Source organism: Vigna radiata, chromosome 5 (genome assembly GCF_000741045.1).
Source record: "Vigna radiata var. radiata cultivar VC1973A chromosome 5, Vradiata_ver6, whole genome shotgun sequence".
In the NCBI taxonomy this organism is placed as follows: domain Eukaryota; kingdom Viridiplantae; phylum Streptophyta; class Magnoliopsida; order Fabales; family Fabaceae; genus Vigna; species Vigna radiata.
In genome coordinates, this window is record NC_028355.1 from 27,931,249 (window position 1) to 27,953,039 (window position 21,791).

Here is a 21,791-nt window from a genome sequence, read left to right on the forward strand (position 1 = left end):
TTCATTTTTTCACTTTCTATTTTTTCTTTTATTGTTTTAAGAAAATGTGTTAAAACATGGCTGCGAAGACTTGTCCATGTTTTGACCTTTTTATTCAGTGCATTTATAATGTTGCTTTAGACTGCCATAGTGTTAGGTTTATATTATATTATAACGTTTTGATGAATATAAATATATTAAAACTATAATACAATCACATCCTAAGACAACTTTTAAAAAATATAATAAAATTGAAAAAGCTCAGATTTTAATATTTTTTTTCAGGGATATTTGTGAAGTGTTAAATTTAAAATACGGATTAGTCAACCGATAAAATGTTTTGATTAATTTATTCGATGAATTAAATTAAACCATGATTGGTGGTGCAACATAAATGCCAATTAAGAGAAGACTTTTCTTTCGAAAGTCATATTTAAAGTTGCACCTTTAAATAATACAATTTATTCCAGTCAGGAAGAAAAACAAAAGAATCCAAGTTCGGATAAGTTTTTTTTTTTTTTTTCAAATTAATGTTTTATACATAGATTTATAAATATGTTTAAAAATTATTCACGAAGAAATACTGTAGAATTATTTATATATTTATAGAGTTCGTTCTTTCTATTCACAATTAGGTGGGTTGAAAGAGAAAAACATATATAAAAATATTATAGTCTTGACTTCCTACAACTTTTCTGTATTCAATAATAAACCTTGAATTGAAAACTATGAAGTAAGTGTTTCATTCTTTTATCCTGAAACTTTTCTAATGTTTCCAAGTATAAATAGTATTATTTAAGAAAGTATTATATTTTGAATGAGAAAAATTAATAATAAACATATTTTAAATATTCTTATGGATATTGAGAATTATAATCATATTAAACACTTATTTCAATAGCTTGTTTTTATTCATTTTATGTATTGTGTTTTGACACGGAAGTACGAAGAGACTGAAAATTGAAATTATTTGAATTCAATAAAAGTGCATGAAAAATAAATAGAAAAATATTATCATAAACTTTATTAACGTGATAGAAAATTAAATGGAAATATTATAATAAATTTTACTAACTTGATAGAAAAATAAATAAATTATATTTTCGTGTTTAGATTGACATATCAACTTTAACAAAATATAGAAGGGAATTTTTTATTGGAAATGAGAAAAGGGAGTGTTTATGACAATAAAAAGAAATATATGCATATTAAGATGATGATTAAAATTAATTGAAGTGGTAATTAAACAATGGTTACATCAAAGATGAGACATCAACATCGAGCAAAAAAGACATGCAATCAACCGAACCGATTCCTAATATATTTTGTAATATTCCATAAGAAAACAAAAGCAATCCAACCACTAAAACAGTCTACCATTGCACTACCTTGCAACCACTCTCACCACAACTTCACACCAATCATTTCTAAATTCGACATAGATGTTGATTGAAAGAAAAAAAAGGAAACCTTTTTATTTTTATCTAACTATGTAATAATGAAATAGAATAATGGGTTTATCTAAATACTACCTAATCTAACCAATATATATAGGATACCCATTATTGATAAAGAATAACTTTATAAGTGAACTTTTTAAAGATAAAATTAGTAAATAAATCTTATTTTATAATGGTAAAAAATAATAATCACTTTATCTGCATAAAATGAGAAGTATGAACATATTATATACTGATTAGTCGATGTCGCGTCTTGTATCAGAAGGCGATAAACTGCATTAAAGATATCATTGATGTCATAACAAGACAAACAATTTTAAGTAACTTTTGTTTGATTGTCATTTTTTCTGCAATTTCAACTCCTTTGAAACGGTTGAACACCAGATTAAGTTTCTTTTGAATGCATAACTCTGTGTGCGATTCATTTGATGAAATATTTGAATTTTAGACAGAGGTTTCACCCAGGGTCATATCATACTAATTCATAAACACAAGGTAAACCATATGTTCATTTCAAAACGCAACCATAACTTTCACTATCAAATCCTATATGTTGAACTCGATCGAACTCCCCACCAATGAGTTCCAAAGCATATTTTGATACATATCCAAACAATCTTTTATACCTGCTTGGCTTAAAAGTGTCACTAATAAGATCTAAACTTTTTTCAAACGATGCCTTTATTTTATTATATTGTAGGATGATGACGTTATGAATTGCATCCCAACAGAAGCAAAGATCTCTCATACTTTTTTCTAATACTTTCTTTAGGCTCCAATTATCAAACTCAACCCTAACACAAATGACATGAACAATATCATAAAACATCTAACGAAAACAACTAAATAAAATAAGATTCAAACATACATGTTTGATGCTGTGTTTTCTAAATGCATTACTCGGCTTGTCCATACCTTTACAAAGTGTTTCTTATACAGAATGATCTAAGAGTCATTGACATATTCAAATAATAAAGGTCATGAATTACTAGTATGATAAAGACAATCAACAATATCACTAAAGATTGACTCATGTTCATAATCCATGACATTTTCCCATGCTTCCATGACAATATCCCATGCCTTAGAATTGACTAACATTTTGCACTTGGCTTACACATTTTTTTGAATGTGGAAATGACATAAGAGATAATAACATTCAGGGAATATAGTGTCAATGGCATAAAGTTAAGTCTTTGTCGCTAATAATGACTTGTGGACCACCTTTAGATGTCATAGTGAAATTATTTTGTTGTTCACTTGATAAGAATACAAAGGTAGCTAAGAAAGTCAACTTTGTTGATGTGACCTCAACTATCTCAAGAAATGACAACCAATATTTGTTGGTTTTGTAGGTGTTATCCATCAAGAAAATAATATTAAATGCATTCAACAATTTAATTGTATTAGGATGTGTCCAAAAGAAGTCATTTACCACCTTAGATTCGTTTACACATCTACTCTAGTGGATGTATTTATCACATTATAACATCATCATCAACTGTTGTAATTTAGTTCTCAAACCTTTCAATGATCATTTATAAGTGTATCTTGTATTATATACTTGCTTGATTGTTGTCATATTACACTTATGATTTTCTTTTAGAGTAAGGAGAATGTTTGTAAGTTTCACTTAACTCTTAGTCATATCAACGAGTAATGAGTGTTCAGTGGATTTTAATCTCTCAACAAAAGAGTGACCAACTGAAGTTTGTGACAAGTCATGGTTATGATATCCACACATTACCTTCAATACACGCCCCTCTCCGTTAGAAATAGGTTTGCCTCTCAATTTAAAAGGACAATCACATTTTCTTATGTCGGATATACAAGGTTGAACATCATATTTGTATTTCTTGTACTTTCCATCCCTTTCACATCCTAACAATACATACGTCTTTCTCCCAAGTTGACCATTACCTTTATCAGATCTTATGACAACAACAATGTAGAAAATTTTTTGATCAGTTGTAAAGTTATTTGTGTAATCTCCCTTACACATTTCATTTATAAAATAAGATAAATTTGACATGAAGTTGGAATTTACTTGTGATTCCATAAAACTTAAAGGATAATCTTTCATCTTAGACTATAACCACCTACAACATGACATCACAAAAAATAACTCACTTACCCAATAATAATAACTAGAGATAAAGAAATTCATAAAACAAAACAGGCAAAATAAATTTTAAAAAAGCAATATATATATATATATATATATATATATATATATATATATATATATACAAAATATACTAAAAACAGTATTAAATTTCAAAATTTTGAAGCAAGCTTAATCGAATTTTGAAATTCGGAAGATAGCTTAATCGAATTTTGAAATTTGATGAATTTCTTAACTTGATTTTGAAATTCGGTAAGTTTTTTAATCAGATTTTAAAATTCGATGTGTTCTTAAATCTGTTGATTTTATTAACGAGATTTTGAAATAAGGTGTTGCTCTAAACTGAATTTTAAAATTCGGTGATTCTCTAAACCGAATTTTGAATTCTTGTTATTATTGAAATTATTCATATTATAAATTTCAAAATCCGTTGAATACTTTTTCAAACCAAATTTCAAAATCTAGTACATGTAAAATATAATAAAAATAAAAACCAAATTTACATTTTAAAACAAATGTATAACCAAAAGAATAAATAAAATACACGTACCTATTTTAAATGAAGATACATGAAAATGAACAAAGTTTCAAACAAGATGATTATAAACAAAAATGAAAGAAGCCAAAGAAAAACAAGTTCAAAGATGTTGAAAGAAGAAGAGAGCTGAAAAAGAGAGAAAACATCATTACTTTGAAAATGACTTTTGGATGCAAGATCTTAGTAAATATATTATTGTATGTAGTAAATACGGTTGTAAGCAATTATTTAATTAAGGCAGTTATCTAATTAATTAAATATTGTGTGTGTGCGTGCGTGTCCGTGCGTACGTGTGTGAGTCTGCTCATTTCATTGTAATGGAAGAATCGATTTAAAGAGATAACAAAAGACAATGCACAAAAGATGATAAATCTACAATTTTTCCAATCAAATCACTTCCCACAAACTTATTGCTTAATGTGGTTGAGAAGGTAAGTTCTGAATCTTGGATTGATCATTACAACATGAAAGTATGTTGTAGAGATTTTTTGCATGCCACAAAAGACAATTATATGTGGCAAAAAATTTCTTTAGAAAAGTTTTTCGTTGATTTCATGGTCATTTAAAGAAGCAAGGACATTTGATATTTTCATGCAAAGTTGTAAAGAGGGTGGAAATATTGAAGCTTTGTATAGGGAGAGATTAAGAGAAATAATTAAATATAAGGGAAATATTGAAAAAGGCATTAATGATTTGAAAATGCTGCCGAAAAGGGTTATCTTGAAGCAAAATATGTATATGGTTTGATCTTATTATGTTCATACGATAGTGATTTAAGAAAATCAGGGGTTGAGTATATGCAATTTTTTAGAAATGTCAACTGTGTTATAAGGAGTAGAAATAAGTTAGTAACTTTGTTGGATAAAATATGGAGAAAACCTCATGGAAAATTGTTGCGCAATCCAACTCCTTTATGTTCCCAGAGACAATGCAATGGAGGGAGAATGAAGAAGACTATTTCTTAAAAAATAGTGGATACTGAAGACAATAATATTAAAAACTCATGTGAAAATTGTAGGTGGGATGTTGAGTTAGACTTTTTTTATAATCTTTTATTCTATTCTATTTAGTAATGAAATTCTATTATTGGTGGGATGTTTTATAATCATCTCTTGAATATTAATGAAATTCTCTTCTGGAACATATTGAATGGTGATAGAATTGTTTAAAATGATTAAATATGATCAAATCTTTTTTATGATTGCAATTGTCCATTTTAACTTTACATCATTACATTGCATGCAACAGTATATCATATATGTTTTTAAAACACCAATATTACGTCGAATGATAAAGCTAATCGACATAATATTAAGATATGAACGTCTAACCAAGGGAAGTCGACGTATTATTTAATATTATGGCAAATGTATCTCCTTTTTGTTACTTTTATCTTTTTTTCTTTTTCCTTTTTCACCTGAAATAACACTTACATTTTGAAAATATTCGACGTCCTATATTAGTTTATGAATTTTATGATTTGAAGTTGTAGCCTTTTGAAAGGCCTTGAAGTTGTTACAAGTTAACATAATTGTTGTTACAAGAAATTATATAAATTGATGTCTACTTAAATAATTACTGCTGGGAAATGGCTTATATGAGCTTCAATAATTACTTTGAAAATGAGAGAAAACGTCATTACTTTGACAATGACTTATGGATGCAAGATCTTAGTAAATATACAACTGTATGCAGTAAATACGGTTTTAAGAAATTATCTAATTAAAGCTATTATCTAATTAATTTAATATTGTGTGTGCGCGTGCGTGTGCATGCGTGTGTGCGTTCATGTGTGAGTTTGCTCATTTCATTGTAATGGAATAATCAGTTCAATGAGATAACAAAAGACAACGCACAGAAGATGACAAATCTGAAAGTTTTCCAATCAAATCACTTCCCACAGACTTATTACTTAATGTGGTTGCAAATGTAATAAGTTCTTAATCTTGGATTGTTCATTACTGTTATAAATTTTGAATATAATATTGAAAAATATCTATTTTGAACATTATTAAAAATAATAATATTTTAAGAGATATTTTAGGTCATGGGCCTGATCCACTTCCTTCACTACAAAACATCAAGTTGACTCTTTCTCATGAGTTTTCTTTTTAGTTTCATTATGTCCTTCTCTCTTCTGAGTTTTTCATTTTTCTCTCTTCTTCTTCTAAAATTATTTTGGGTATAAACTCTATCAGAGTTTCTTGCTAGTTCTAATATCCTCAGACATTTTTTCTGAGAAGTTCCTGTTGTATCCTAGGGGACTTGCGCAAAGAACAATGATCTACACACGTCAGGAAATTGCGGTATGAAATTCTGTAAGCTTTTTGACAACAATTACAACATGAAAGTATCTTTTAGAGATTTTTTGCATGCCACAAAAGACAATTATATGTGGCAGCAAATTTCTTTAGAAAAGTTTTCGTTGATTTCATGGTCATTTAAAGAAGCAAGGGCATTTGATATTTTCATGCAAAGTTGTAAAGAGGGTGGAAATATTGAAGTTTTGTATAGGGAGGGATTAAGAGAAATAATTAGATATAAGGGAAATATTGAAAAAGGCATTAATGACTTGAAAATGGCTGCCAAAAAGGGTTATCTTGAAGTAAAATATGTATATGGTTTGATCTTATTATGTTCATACGATAGTGATTTAAGAAAATCAAGGGTTGAATATATGCAATTTTTGAGAAATGTCAATTGTGTTGTAAGGTGTAGAAATAAGTTAGTAACTTTGTTGGGTAATGTATGGAGAAAACCTCATGGAACACTGTTGCGCAATCCAACTCCTTTATGTTCCTAGAGACAATGCAATGGATGGAGAATGAAGAAGACTATTTCTTAAGAAATAGTGAATACTGAAGACAATAATATTAAAAACTCATGTGAAAATTGTAGGTGGGATGTTGAGTTAAATTTTTTTTATAATCTTTTATTCTATTCTATTTAGTAATGAAATTCTATTAATCATTTCTTGAATATTAATGAAATTCTGTTTTGGAAAACATTGAATTGTGATAGAATTGTTTAAAATGATTAAATATGATCAAATCATTTTTATGATTGTAATTATCCATTTTAATTTTACATCATTACATTGCATGCAATAGTATATCATATATGTTTTTAAAACACCAATATTACGTCGAATGATAAAGCTAATCGACGTAATATTAAGATATGAACGTCCAACAAAGAAAAGTCGACGTATTATTTAATATTACGGCAAATGTATCTCCTTTTTGTTACTTTTATCTTTTTTTCTTTTTCCTTTTTCACCTGAAATATCACGTACATTTTGAAAATATTCGACGTCCTATATTAGTTTATGAATTTTATGATTTCAAGTTATAGCGTTTTGAAAGGCCTTGGAGTTGTTACAAGTTAACATAATTGTTGTTACAAGAAATTTTATAAATTGATGTCTACTTAAATAATTACTGTTGGGAAATGACATATATGGGCTTCAATAATTACTTTGAAAATGAGAGAAAACGTCATTACTTTGAAAATGACTTATGGATGCAAGATCTTAGTAAATATACCACTGTATGCAGTAAATACGGTTGTAATCAATTATCTAATTAAAGCAATTATCTAATAAATTTAATATTGTGTGTGTGCGCGCGCGTGTGTGTGCGTGCGTTTGTGCGTTCGTGTGTGAGTTTGCTCATTTCATTGTAATGGAATAATCAGTTCAATGAGATAACAAAAGACAACGCACAGAAGATGACAAATCTGAAATTTTTCTAATCAAATCACTTCCCACAGACTTATTACTTAATGGTTGCAAAGGTAAGTTCTGAATCTTGGATTGATTATTACAACATGAAAGTATCTTTTAGAGATTTTTTGCATGCCACAAAAGACAATTATATGAGGCAGCAAATTTGTTGAGAAAAGTTTTCATTGATTTCATGGTCATTTAAAGAAGCAAGGACATTTGAAAATTTAATGCAAAGTTGTAAAGAGGGTGGAAATATTGAAGCTTTGTATAGGGAGGGATTAAGAGAAATAATTAGATATAAGGAAAATATTGAAAAAGGCATTAATGACTTGAAAATGGCTGCCAAAAAGGGTTATCTTGAAACAAAATATGTATATGGTTTGATCTTATTATGTTCATACGATTGTGATTTAAGAAAATGAGGAGTTGAGTATATGCAATATTTGCGAAATATCAACTGTGTTGTAAAGTGTAGAAATAAGTTAGTAAATTTGTTGGGTAATGTATGGAGAAAATGTCATGGAACACTGTTGCGCAATCCAACTCCTTTATGTTTCCAGAGACAATGCAATGGTTGGATAATGAAGAAGACTATTTCTTGGGAAATAGTGGATACTGAAGAAGATGATGATAATATTAAAAACTCATGTGAAAATTGTAGGTGGGATGTTGAGTTAAAATTTTTTTATAATCTTTTATTCTATTCTATTTAGTAATGAAATTCTATTGTAGGTGGGATGTTTTGTAATCATCTCTTGAATATTAATGAAATTCTTTTTTGGCAAACATTATTGAATGCTGATTGAATTGTTTAAAATGATTAAATATGATTAAATCACTTTTATGATTGCAATTGTCCATTTTAATTTTATATCATATATGTTTTTAAAAACACTAATCTTACATCGAATGATAAAGCTAATCGACATAATATTAAGATATGAACGTCCAACAAAGAAAAGTCGACGTATTATTTAATATTATGACAAACGTATCTCCTTTTTTTTTTTTGCTTTTATCTTTTATTCTTTTTCCTTTTTAACCTGAAATAACACTTGAAAATATTCGACGTCATATATTAATTCCTTGAAGGAGTTTATGAATTTTATGATTTGAAGTTGTAGCATTTTGAAAGGCCTTAGAGTTGTTACAAGTTAACATAACTGTTGTTACAAGAAATTTTATAAATTGATATCTACTTAAATAATGTTGGGAAAGGACTTATATGAGCTTCAATAATTACTTTGAAAATGAGAGAAAACGTCATTACTTTGAAAATGACTTATGGATGCAAGATCTTAGTAAATATATCACTCTATGCAGTAAATACGGTTGTAAGCAATTATCTAATTAAAGCAATTATCAAATTAATTTAATATTGTGTGTGTGTGGGCGCACGTGTGTGTGTGCGTGCGTGTGTGAGTCAGCTCTTTTCAATGTAATGGAAGAATCAGTTCAAAGAGATAACAAAAGACAACGGACAAAAGATGACAAATCTATAATTTTCCAATCAAATCACTTCCCACAGACTTATTGCTTAATGTGGTTGCAAAGGTAAGTTCTGAATCTTGGATTGATCATTACAACATGAAAGTATGTTGTAGAGATTTTTTGCATGCCACAAAAGACAATTATATGTGGCAGCAAATTTCTTTAGAAAAGTTTTTTTGTTGATTTCATGGTCATTTAAAGAAGCAAGGGCATTTGATATTTTCGTGCAAAGTTGTAAAGAAGGTGAAAATGTTGAAGCTTTGTATAGGGAAGGATTAAGAGAAATGATTAGATATAAGGGAAATATTGAAAAAGGCATTAATGATTTGAAAATGGCTGCAAAAAGGGTTATATTGAAGCAAAAATATGTATATAGTTTGATCTTATTATGTTCATACGATAGTGATTTAAGAAAAGCAGAGGTTGAATATATGCAATTTTTGAGAAATGTCAACTGTGTTGTAAGGTGTAGAAATAAGTAAGTAACTTTGTTGGGTAATGTATGGAGAAAACCTCATGGAAAACTGTTGCGCAATTGAACTCCTTTATGTTCCCAGAGACAATGCAATGGTTGGAGAATGAATAAGACTATTTCTTGGGAAATAGCGGATACTGAAGATGATGATGATGATAATATTAAAAACTCATGTGAAAATTGTAGGTGGGATGTTGAGTTAAACTTTTTTTATAATATTTTATTCTATTCTATTTAGTAATGAAATTCTATTATAGGTGGGATGTTTTGTAATCATCTCTTGAATATTAATGAAATTCTCTTTTCGCAAACATTATTGAATGGTGATTGAATTGTTTAAAATGATTAAATATGATCAAATCACTTTTATGATTGCAATTGTCCATTTTAATTTTACATCATTACATTGCATGCAGCAGTATATCATATATGTTTTTAAAACACCAATCTTATGTCGAATGATAAAGCTAATCGACGTATTATTAAGATATGAACGTCCAACAAAGGGAAGTCGACGTATTATTTAATATTACGGCAAATGTATCTCCTTTTTTTTTGTTTTTATCTTTTATTTTTTTTCCTTTTTAACCTGAAATAACATGTCCATTTTGAAAATGTTCGACGTCCTCTATTAATTCCTTGAAGGAGTTTATGAATTTTATGATTTGAAGTTGTAGCGTTTTGAAAGGCCTTTGAGTTGTTACAAGTTAACATAACTGTTGTTACAAGAAATTTTATAAATTGATGTCTACTTAAATAATTATTGTTGGGAAAGGACTGATATGAGCTTCAATAATTAAAGGCAGTCTACTTATATGATATATGAGAAAATGCAGTTTGCTGCTAGAAACGAAGAGGTTGACGTCAATTTCTTTAGACTTCCAAAGTGTCTTTTTGGTTATATTCTTTTTTCTTTTAATCAAACAAAAAAAATGAATTCTTTGTGCATATGACGTATTATTCGTTTTTAGATGGCAAAGGTCGCTCTTTTTTTTCTTTTTCCTCTTTAAATTCCCATAGAACATCAAACTTTAGGGCGCTTCGACGTGAAAGGCATTTGAGTGGTTGTGAGCATTAATTTTGTGTTGTTACCAAAGTGGTTGTGAGCATTAATATTGACTCTATAAATATAATGCTTAACTCTATACAATTCTACAGTTTGATCGTAATTGATTAATTTTTTAGTTCCAAAAAGTTGTTCTCTCCGAAATCAGATCCACTAATTCGGTAGAAAACAACTTTTTGAAACTTAAAAATTGAATCATATAATCAAGAAACATCAAGTTATAAAAGCAGTTCCAAGGGTTCTACAGATTTTGAAAAAGCATTTATGTTCTTACTATTTTTTTTCCTATTAAATCAAAAATCGCAAACCCATGGTTACGCACACCTCATGGTCTTCCTCCTCTCCTTTTTTGTACGCGGCATTGCATTTTCATGTGCGTTTTATCTCTTTTGAATCATTTAAACTTACTTTTACTCCGATTAAATTAGTCTTTGATGGATTATCTTCCATTTGAACCGATTAAAATGAGTTTTCGTTGTGTTTTGGTGCAGTTTTGCTCGTGTCTTTTGGTAGCGTATTAGTACCTTCTCCCTTTAGTAGTTCCTTAGTAAGAAAAGCTTGCGTCTTTTGGTCTCTTATGGTATTTCAGCCAAAATCGAACCTAGGTCTTGCCTAGTTCTTGTGTCACCGTATTCTTTTTCATTGGCGGTTTGCATGACGTCTAGACAACGACTAGGTTTGGTTTTGGGTTGAAATGCCATTATAGATGCAAAAGACGCAAGCTTTTCTTATGAAGAAACTAGCAAAGGAAGAAGGTGGTACTAGGCTACCGAAAAACATGAGCGAAACTATACTAAAACACAACTTAGTAGACGTCGAATGCATAGAAGAATTTGACGTTATATAGTTGTTTTGAAAGAAAAAGAAAAAATAATAAAAAAGGAACTAAATAATAAAATGTCGTAGCGAGTATAAAATGACGTTATATGGGTTGATTTAAAAGAAAAATAAAAGAATAACTACTAGCTGAAGGAGATAACAGAAAACACAGAAAAAAAATTAAAAGATGGAGTTCATATAGGAGAAATTTTATGAATGGATATCTACTTAAAATAATTATTGTTGACGTTAAAGCCAATTTAAATTGACGTTTTATTGGTTGATTTAAAAGAAAAATAAAAGAATAACTACTAGCTGTAATATACAACGTCCTTCTTTTGTTATTGTGACGTCATATTATTTAAAACAAATTTTTTATTTATTTATTTTGTATTGAACGTCAATTGATTCCTTAACTGAAGTTATGTGATTACCTAGGTTTCGTACACCAAGGACCATCACGTCAAACCCCAAATTGTTCGACGTTCTACATTAGTATAAACGTCGAAACCATAAAGTGGGCGACATTCTGTCTGGTTTAAAAGAGAAAAGAAATAAAGAATAAAAAACGGATTCACTCTCTGTCATATAAAACGTCGAATATTTAGTATGGTGGACGTCAAATGTGGGTAGAGTGATACTGCTGGAAGCAAACCACTATTTCATTATTTTTTTTATTTTAAATTGAACGTTAGTTGTTTCTCAAAATGATGTTAAGTGTTTCTAAGGTCATTGTTTTACGTCGTTCTGGCCCTTGTTTGACGTTAGCACATTTTAGATTACGTCTATATGATCTTTGTTTGTCGTTAATAAATATTAGTTGGCGAACGGTTTCAATAGAGGACGTGGAGCGATTGAATTTATTTACGGTAATGCCACTGGTCATTTTTAACATTGCAAATTGGATGGTTAGACGTTGACCGCGTGACGTTATAGCTCGTTTTTGCGCCAGTGAAAAATGATATTTTCACCAGCAAACAGAGGTGGTTTGTTTGTTGAAGCACCTTCACCAAAAGTTTGAAAACAGGAAGTCATCCCTAGGTCTATAGTCGATTCAATGAAAAACAGAATTGACTAGTTTTTCAAATATTTTATGAAAACCAGCTTTGGTGTCAATTGTTGGAAAACAAGTAGGCTTCTTTTTAACAACAAGAGGAGGGTGAATTGGTGGGTTTTCAAAATCAGAGTCATTTTTCAATCTTTTACACAAAGTACAAAACTTTACAAACTTTCTTGAAATGTAAATAATAGAAATTTGTGTGCAGCGGAAAAAGCAAAGTAGACTACGTGAAAATTAAAGTTGACTGAATGTAAAAGAGTAGGGATAGAGAATTCAAACGCAGGTTTTTATATTGGTTCGACCTCAATGCCTACATCCAGTGTCCTTCCAATACTAGGAAGCAAATGCACTATAATGGTAAGGTTTTTACAACAAGGCTTTTATAGAGACCTCCACGTCAAAAATATAAAACATCTCTCTAACCCTCTAACCAAAATATAGGCAAACCACACAACAATACTTGCAACAAGATATCCCCTCTTCTGCAATCTGCAACTCACTTTGAACAATCCTCAAAGTGTACCAGACTCCACGAGTCCAACCCTATAATCACAACAGGTCCAGCAATCACCACAGGATGCCAACACGAATCTTGATCAAGCGATGAGCACAACTTTAATCTCCTTCTGAAACTCTTCCAAGAAAGATCACCATCGTCTTCTTGATGAGTTCTTGGAGCTCTAAATTCTCAGAGAATCAATCTAAAACAGAATATGAAATTGTTAGATCGTCAAAAGTCTTTGAGTAACAACAAGTCTCGTCTATTTATATATTTCTATAAATCAGACGCTCCTGTAGTCGAATATGCTACTAATCAAGTCGACTGTCTTATAACGGTTATAACAAATCAGTCCATATAGTAGCAGTCTAGTCAAACAAATTAAATTCTCATTTATTACGGTTGACTTTCATTCAATGTTCAACTAACTTTTAAATCGTTACTGTGCAAGAGCATAATAGAATCTCAAATCAAACAACTAATACAATCGAATGTGTGGCACACACAGTCGACTTCACCACATCAGTTCATTTTGAATTTCTTTTTAATGCAAAATCCCACATAGCATTGTTTTTGAAAATCTATACAAAGACTTTAGTACAGTCGATTCAATTACTAATGAAGTCGATTTTACTGTCAGCTTTGTCACACTGTTTTAAGTTCACAAGAGTGCATGTGGTTTTCATCTTTCAAAACATGTGCAATGCAATCAGATATGATGTAACATGTACAAGCTAATTTCAACCGTTATCAGTATAGCTAAAACATTCTTTATAATTACTTAAAGAGTTGGATACTTTAAAGCAGTGGTTTTTCACCATGATAAGACAAAGTCTCATGTAATTGCCTAATTATTTTCTTCTAAGTAATAATCCAACTTTGTTTTCATAATTGTAGTTCCATATATTTTTTCCTTTTGGCCATCAACTCTAAAAATTTACTCGCATCATTATCAAGATCTTTTCTCAAAATAATAAAAAATAAAAATAAAAATGATTAAATATATGTCTTATAAACTATTTGATACACTTGTTGAACGAAATTGTACAAAGACATTGAGAAACTGAGGGTATGATAAGAAGGAAAATACATTCAAAATCTAAGAAATTTTGTTAAATATCGAATAAGTCGAATCACTGATAGATGATGAATTTAATTAAACAAAATTTTTTCAAATGAGAAAAAAAAACTATGGATTAAAGAGAATAAATAAGATAACTTTTTTGTTACCCAATAAATTAAGGGTTTACACAATTGAACACTTGAAATTCTAAGTCAGACATTCTCATGTTAAAAAGATAAATAATAAATAAAAATATAAAAGAGTAAAAATAATAATCAAATGTGTGATTTATAAACTATTTGATTCAATGTAATTAAAAATACATTATTTAAACATAATCAATGTTATAATAAATGAACAAATATTTTGAAGATACGAGAGAACATTATAGATATAAAACAAGCAAAATACTTGAGAGAGGAAGAAAAACTATGTAACAAAAGAAAAAAATATATATTATAAAACTAATAACCAAGATAATATATATATATAGTTACTGAATAAATTATATATATTTTGATCATTTAAACAAGAATAATGTTTCGGTGTAAATTTTGTGGGATCGAGACACTGACCTGGATGACGTGGCTTTTCTGCTTTCTAACGCTTGGATTGACCAGATTGCTCGCTTTTCTTGAATCTTCTCTTGATTGTTCGGTGATCTTTAGGTTTTGACCGAGGGGAGGTACCTGCAATGGCATTCTGACGCTCAAGTTAGGAGCGGTTTGATGAACCTCGGTTCACAATTGATATTTAGTGATTTTATGATCACTGTATAATATTTCTGAATGTGATTGGAGAGTGATTTGAGGATACCTGGCTTGTGGTCCTGACTCTCTATCTATAATTTGTCTTATGAATCTTACATAAGTCCAATAAAATATAAACCAAATAAAATATAAACAGATTTACTTAAAAATCTGGTTAGTTGCTAAATATCTTTAAATAGATATTCTTAATTATTTTATATATATCGTAAACGCTCAGCCTTAATATCATACTATACAAATAATATTAGGATCAATATAAGGACAAGGACATATAAGTATGTATTTATTCTCATTTTCATATATAATTTAAAAAATTAGACATTATTTATACTTATATCAAAGAAATTATTGTAAAAAACAAGAACAACTTCAGACAATTATATAAATAAAAAAAGATTTTTTTACCCATCACTAATCAAAACGACTTTTTAGAATATATTTGTTTTTCTTAATCAAACCAAACTTCTGCAACAGCTCATTATTAAACTAATTGATTTAGATTGATGATAGAAAATAGTAAAATTATATGGTTAATTGGTTATCAATTCAAACCTCAAACTAAATAGTGAAGTGAAATCTTCCATAATTAAGCCAAAACAACACTACTGATCTCTACACAGTTCTGAATCATTTTCTTGAAGAATCCTTCTTGTAAAAAAAGTGTCATACATAAATGGTATATGATCCACTTCATTATTTGACATTCCCTGCACTTTCCACTTTATTCTGATATTCCAATACAGGGCTTTGCCTCAAGGCTGATCCAAACTAATAGTCTGTTTCTGAACTTCTCACATAAGTAAAAATGAACTGGTGTCTTTCACTTTTAAACAATACCTCTTAACTTCACTTCTTAAAAAGTGAGATTTACAAGTTGATTTATCTATTCATTTTTACACCAATATAGAAATTCATCCAGAAACTTGATTTGAATTTTTGGTAAGAATAATAGTCATAACACTGTTCTACTTAGCAGTTTGAACTAGTATCTTGATGAATTGAAATTGCTATGCCTCTCGTGCATTGATGGAATATGATCCATTTGATCATTGACATTCCAGGGAGAACCTCTTTGTGACTTTATTCTTGATACCCCCATTTAAGCAGGGCTTTCTCTCAAGGCTGACCTACACTGAAATTTTTGCCCATCTCCATATTCGTGGCTTTTAATGCCACCATACACATGCCTCTTTTTCTTTTCCTCCTCCTTTTATTTTCTCTTTCCATGTTTCCTTTCTCAAAATTTCAACCATTTTATAAGCAGATACCTAAAACCATTGAAGGGGCAAGAAAGATTAGATAAGAACGACAGCCAAACACCACAGGATCATAATCTGATGGTGCGAATAGCGTTGCTTTAGTAAAGGAGATTTAGACAAATTTCTGTAAAGAAGCATAAATGAAACTTTGTTTCAAAAGCATATAAGCATGTAAAAGATATAAAAGAAATGTAATGCACAAGAAAGAATACCACCATCTGCATTACTTTAAAGATCTATACATATCAATCTCATAGACCCCGTCACCACCTCAACAAGTAAAAGCCTAAAATAATGTCATGAAAAGTTCAAAGCATATACATAGAATTGCCCAACCAAATAAGCAAACCAACTTACAAATCGACATTTTCAGTAACAATCTAATTACATACTTTTGTATTTGTGCAACAGTGGATTGAAATCTAACAACGTCATCGCCTGTAATGTTCTACACAGCATATAAGTACAAAGGTGAAAAATAAGAAAATCCTGAAGAGGGTATTACGAATAAAATATTATCCAAAGGGTCCATGCAAAAAGATATAGTGAGTATAAATTTATCCAGTGGGTTCGTTCTACCAATTGAACAGTTAAGGTGCAATAAAACATGACAATCATCACTAGCATATAGTCATCATCCCCTTATAATCATCTCCAACATGACACTCATCATGAGTGATTGATGAGTTATAATAATTCATCAGAACATTCTCTGACCTCTGAAGGCACAAATAACTAGAACTATAGGGGAAAAGATAAAGTGCAATTTGTCAAGAAAGAAACAAAAGCAGCTTCAACTCAACGAGATCCACTCCATACTATTCCGTAACAAACCCCGAGTGTCTGCATGCGCCCGCCGTGATTCATTGCTGTTTGAGGATTATCTCTTTAAGACCTTTACTAAAGCTAGCTGGCGCGTGTGCATTGTAGAATTATGGGAATCAGGTGCAACTTAAAGACCAAGATGTATGTAAAAATTAATTGAATTTTAACGAATATACCTAAAGTTCAATCCAACCTTGAACCTGTAAATATAAAGAGATAATTAGAGTTGGGAACATTTATAAGGTCTAACTCTTCATGATTCCTTTTCTTTTCATTTACTAAATTTAGATCTTGTTTAAGAGAATAGTAATTATAGCCTAATAATGTAAATTTTTCCAATGGCTACTGTTAATCTGACATTTTTTCTAGGGTCAAACATGCAATTCTAACCCAAAACACGAGTTTTTTCATATTCAAATATCAAATTCATACTTCATATAGGAAAATCATAAATATATTATCTTAAGCAGCAACTTATTAATTAGCCTATTTTGACATTTAGTATTTATACATTAAAGATGTAAAAAAACTCCATGCTGTTTCACATTATTTATACATCAAAGATGCATACACGCTCCATGCTATTTCACATTATTTGTAAATTAAAGATGTACAGACAACCCATGCTATTTCACATTGAGAGAAAAGAGAGAAGATACTATCTTCTTTTGGTGAACCAAAAGTTAAGTGACTTACGTCCTAAAGATTTACTAGAGTGAAGAGAGATCTCAAGACTCAAAGCAACCTTTAAGATAATTATTTACTAAGAAAATCCTTGCATCGACACGGAAATATAAGCCCACATATTTGGGAAATATGAGCATGATCCATACCAACTACACTAACTTTTAATGACATACGTAGATATGATGTAACTGGAGTGAGAGATAGCAAAACAAATTAGGAATGCCCATATCATTATTCATGAATAGAACATGTAAGACAGTTTTTATATTTTTTTTTTTTTTACAAAAGTTGATGGATAGATCATTGATATGTCTCATACTCTTAATTCTTAATATGACCGCTTTTTATTTTACAAAAAGTAAAATAAAGTAATGGCGGTACATAACTTCAATGGAAGAAGTAGCAAGAGAAAACAAAATTTGCAACTGGCAACCATATATATCTGCATGCAATTTTCTTTAATTTCGAAACTGCAACGAAAACCACGATATAAATCCATGCTCACTGGTAGAACAAGTAGAAGCAAATGCACCAAAAGGGGAAAAAAATACAACTGAAAGTTTTTCTTTTGGTCCATAACTATTGAAAGGTTAGCTGAAACTTTGGCAATTGGCAAAACATGGCATTTTTGTGTGATTTTGGTGTTTGAGCCCACAACAGGAACCAAACCGTTCAATCGATTCGATTCCAAAGCAGAAAACAAGCAACAAAACGAAAGACGGGACCTTTGCTAAGCAAAAATCTGCATTTGCTGGATTCTGTACGCATGGGAATGTATGTGTATGGGCAAGGCTATGGCCATGAACCCTCCAAAAACTCAATTATCACATTCACACTTCTTCAAACGAACAAAGCAAAAAGCAAAAAGCAAAGCTGTCGGCTTCATCACCATCTTTATCTTTAACTTTTACCTACTCTACGATATGCCCAACCCAATGCTTCTTTTTCTCAGAACCATGTTCCTGCTTTTACGCACTGTATAAGAACCCTAAACCCAAACCATTCAAATCCATTTTCCAATTTCCATTTTCCACCGATTCTCAATTCCCAGTCAAGCAAACACTAGATCATACAAAAAATGGAGATATTATCACAAATGTGGTCTCTGTTAGGGTTACTCACCGTGCTCCAAAACGTTCTCCCATCCCAGCTTCTCTCATTGCTCCATTCCTTATACGAATCTCTGCAAGATCTGCTTTCTCCATATTCCTATTTCGAGATTCCAGAGTTCAACGGCTACTGTGGCGTCGACCTCAACGACCTCTACCGCCACGTGCACCTCTACCTCAATGCAGCGAACCACGCCCCCGGCGCCGCGTGCCGTCGACTAACACTCTCCCGCTCGCCTTCCTCGAACCGCATCTCCTTCGCCGTCGCCCCGAACCACACCGTCCACGATGCCTTCCGCGGCCAACGCGTCACATGGACGCACCACGTTGAGACCGCGCAGGACTCACTCGAGGAGAAGCGCAGCTTTACACTCCGCCTCCCGAAGCGCCACCGCCACTCACTCCTCTCTCCCTACCTATCCCACGTCACCGCACGCGCCGAGGAGTTCGAGCGCGTCTCGCGAGAGCGTAGACTCTTCACCAACAATACCACCGGGTCGGGCTCCTTCGAATCGGGTTGGGTTTCCGTCCCATTCCGTCACCCGTCCACCTTCGAGACCCTCGCCCTCGAGCCCGAACTGAAAAGACAAATAAAAAACGACTTAACGGCTTTCGCTGACGGCAAAGAGTTTTACAATCGAGTGGGCCGGGCCTGGAAACGTGGGTATTTACTCCACGGCCCACCCGGGTCGGGTAAATCGAGTTTAATAGCCGCTATGGCAAATTTTCTCTGTTACGACGTTTACGACTTGGAACTAACCAAAGTCTCTGATAACTCCGAGTTACGGTCGTTACTAATCCAAACTACGAACCGTTCTATTATCGTTATCGAAGATATTGACTGTTCCGTTGACTTAACGGCAGACAGAACAACGAAGAAAACACAGGCAGCGAAATTATCGAAGAGAAAGAAGTCTCAAACGGCGTCGTTCACGCGCTGTGAGGAGAGTGGGCGTGTGACGCTTTCGGGGCTTTTGAATTTCACCGACGGGTTATGGTCTTGCTGCGGTGACGAGAGGATTGTGGTGTTCACAACCAACCATAGGGATAGTGTGGACCCCGCGCTCGTGCGGTGTGGCCGAATGGACGTCCACGTCAGCCTCAACACGTGTGGGGTTCACGCGTTCCGCGAGCTCGCGCGAAACTACCTCGGCGTAGACTCGCACGTGCTGTTCGAGGCAGTTGAGGGTTGCATTCGCTCGGGTGGGTCTCTCACGCCCGCACACGTGGGAGAGATTTTGCTGCGGAATAGAGGAGATGCTGACGTGGCGATGAGGGAAGTGCTGGCAGCCATGCAGGGACGGATGCTGGCCGCTGCCGCCGTAGCTGACCAGGCGGAGAACGAGGACACGACAGTTGGAGTGAGGTCGCCGGAGAGCGTGCTGCTGATGGGTTCGCCGGAGAATTGGGATGCTTTGAGCGGAAAGAAGAGGAAGGAACAAAATGGGGGTAATAACAATTGGGATAAAAAGGTCAAGTTTTTCGTTAGGTTAAGGTCGTTGACCAGATCTGACCCTGGAAGATAAATTTTAATTTTAATTTTTTCTAAAATTTTGGATGCATGTAGGTTTGTTCGTGTACTGTGATTAGTGTTTTTTTTTTTATCAACTTATTTATTTTTGTGTAGAACGTATAAAAGTGCTTGCCTCGTGTTTTTAATGTTTTGATTTAAGGTAATGTTTTTGAGCAACCTTGATCAAGGGCTTTCGGACAGTAGCACCATAAAATTATACGTCACCAAAAAATCATTATTTTTTTTTAACAAAGTTCGTTGATTCAGTTGCCATAATTAACCTTTAATTGTAGCTATATCATTTAAAAAAAAGAATTTTTTTAATAATAAAAAATGTCTTAAAATTCTAATAAATGAATAGTATTTCAGAGATTTCTTTATCTTTAAATAAGGTGACATAACATTATATTTATTTATCTTTTAGACTGATTAGAAAATGTTGCTTACATTAAAAATTAGGAGTTAAATGTATTATTCTGAAAATGGTTCAGATTTGACACATTTAGGCCAATTAAAGCATAAAAATCGATTAGGAGTTAAATGTATTATTGTGAAAATGGTTCGGATTTGACACATTTAGGCCAGTTAAAGCATGAAAATCAAGTAAGTTTGATTAATTTGATTAATAAAGCTATAGTGTAAAGTCATTAAGACCATCTTAAATTGTTATATATGTGGGGTTTATATTAGTGTATGTTTATTTCTTGAGAAAACCTTATTGTGTTAAGTATATTTGATAGAGGGTAAGTTTGTTTAACTTTAAAAATAAGTCTTTTCAAAAAAGTGATTTATTTATAAGTAATTTCTGTAAAAATAACTTTAAAATAATGTTTAGTTACAATTATAAAAAATATTTTCTTAATTTAAAGTAATTATTCACTTGTTTGAGTAAGTGTTTTTTTATTTCATAAAAGACTTTTAAACATTTATAAAATAACGTGTTGATTTTCAAAAAAGTGTTTCTTAATTAGAGTATTTACTATAAAGGTATGCCTCTTTCTCGGTAATGAAAAAAAAAAATCTGTGGCTTCCAATACTCCATTGCCAATTATATTTTAATAATACACAAAACTTTATCGTGATAGGACAATTTTAATTGTGAGCGTTGTTTCCCGGTCCAATTGCAAACAACGACTATTAAACTTTATCGTCCAAGAACAATTAGAAAATATTTACTGGAGTAAATATTCACGTGATAATAATAATTATAATAAATCTCATTAATTTAATTATACCATGATATTATTATTATTAGTTATAGTAAAGTGTCATATTATTATTATAGTATATTTGAGGTAAATCATTATTTTATTATATTATATAATT

The 21,791-nt window shown here is 31.4% G+C and overlaps 1 protein-coding gene across 1 annotated transcript; it reads left to right on the forward strand.

Annotated features, from left to right (window-relative positions):
- Nucleotides 1-18,716: 18,716 nt before the first annotated feature.
- On the forward strand, nucleotides 18,717-20,648 carry LOC106762237 (AAA-ATPase At4g25835-like). Its single transcript, XM_014646022.2, has one exon. It carries the CDS (start codon nucleotides 18,922-18,924, stop codon nucleotides 20,476-20,478), a length of 1,557 nt encoding a protein of 518 aa, XP_014501508.1. The 5' UTR covers nucleotides 18,717-18,921; the 3' UTR covers nucleotides 20,479-20,648.
- Nucleotides 20,649-21,791: the final 1,143 nt, after the last annotated feature.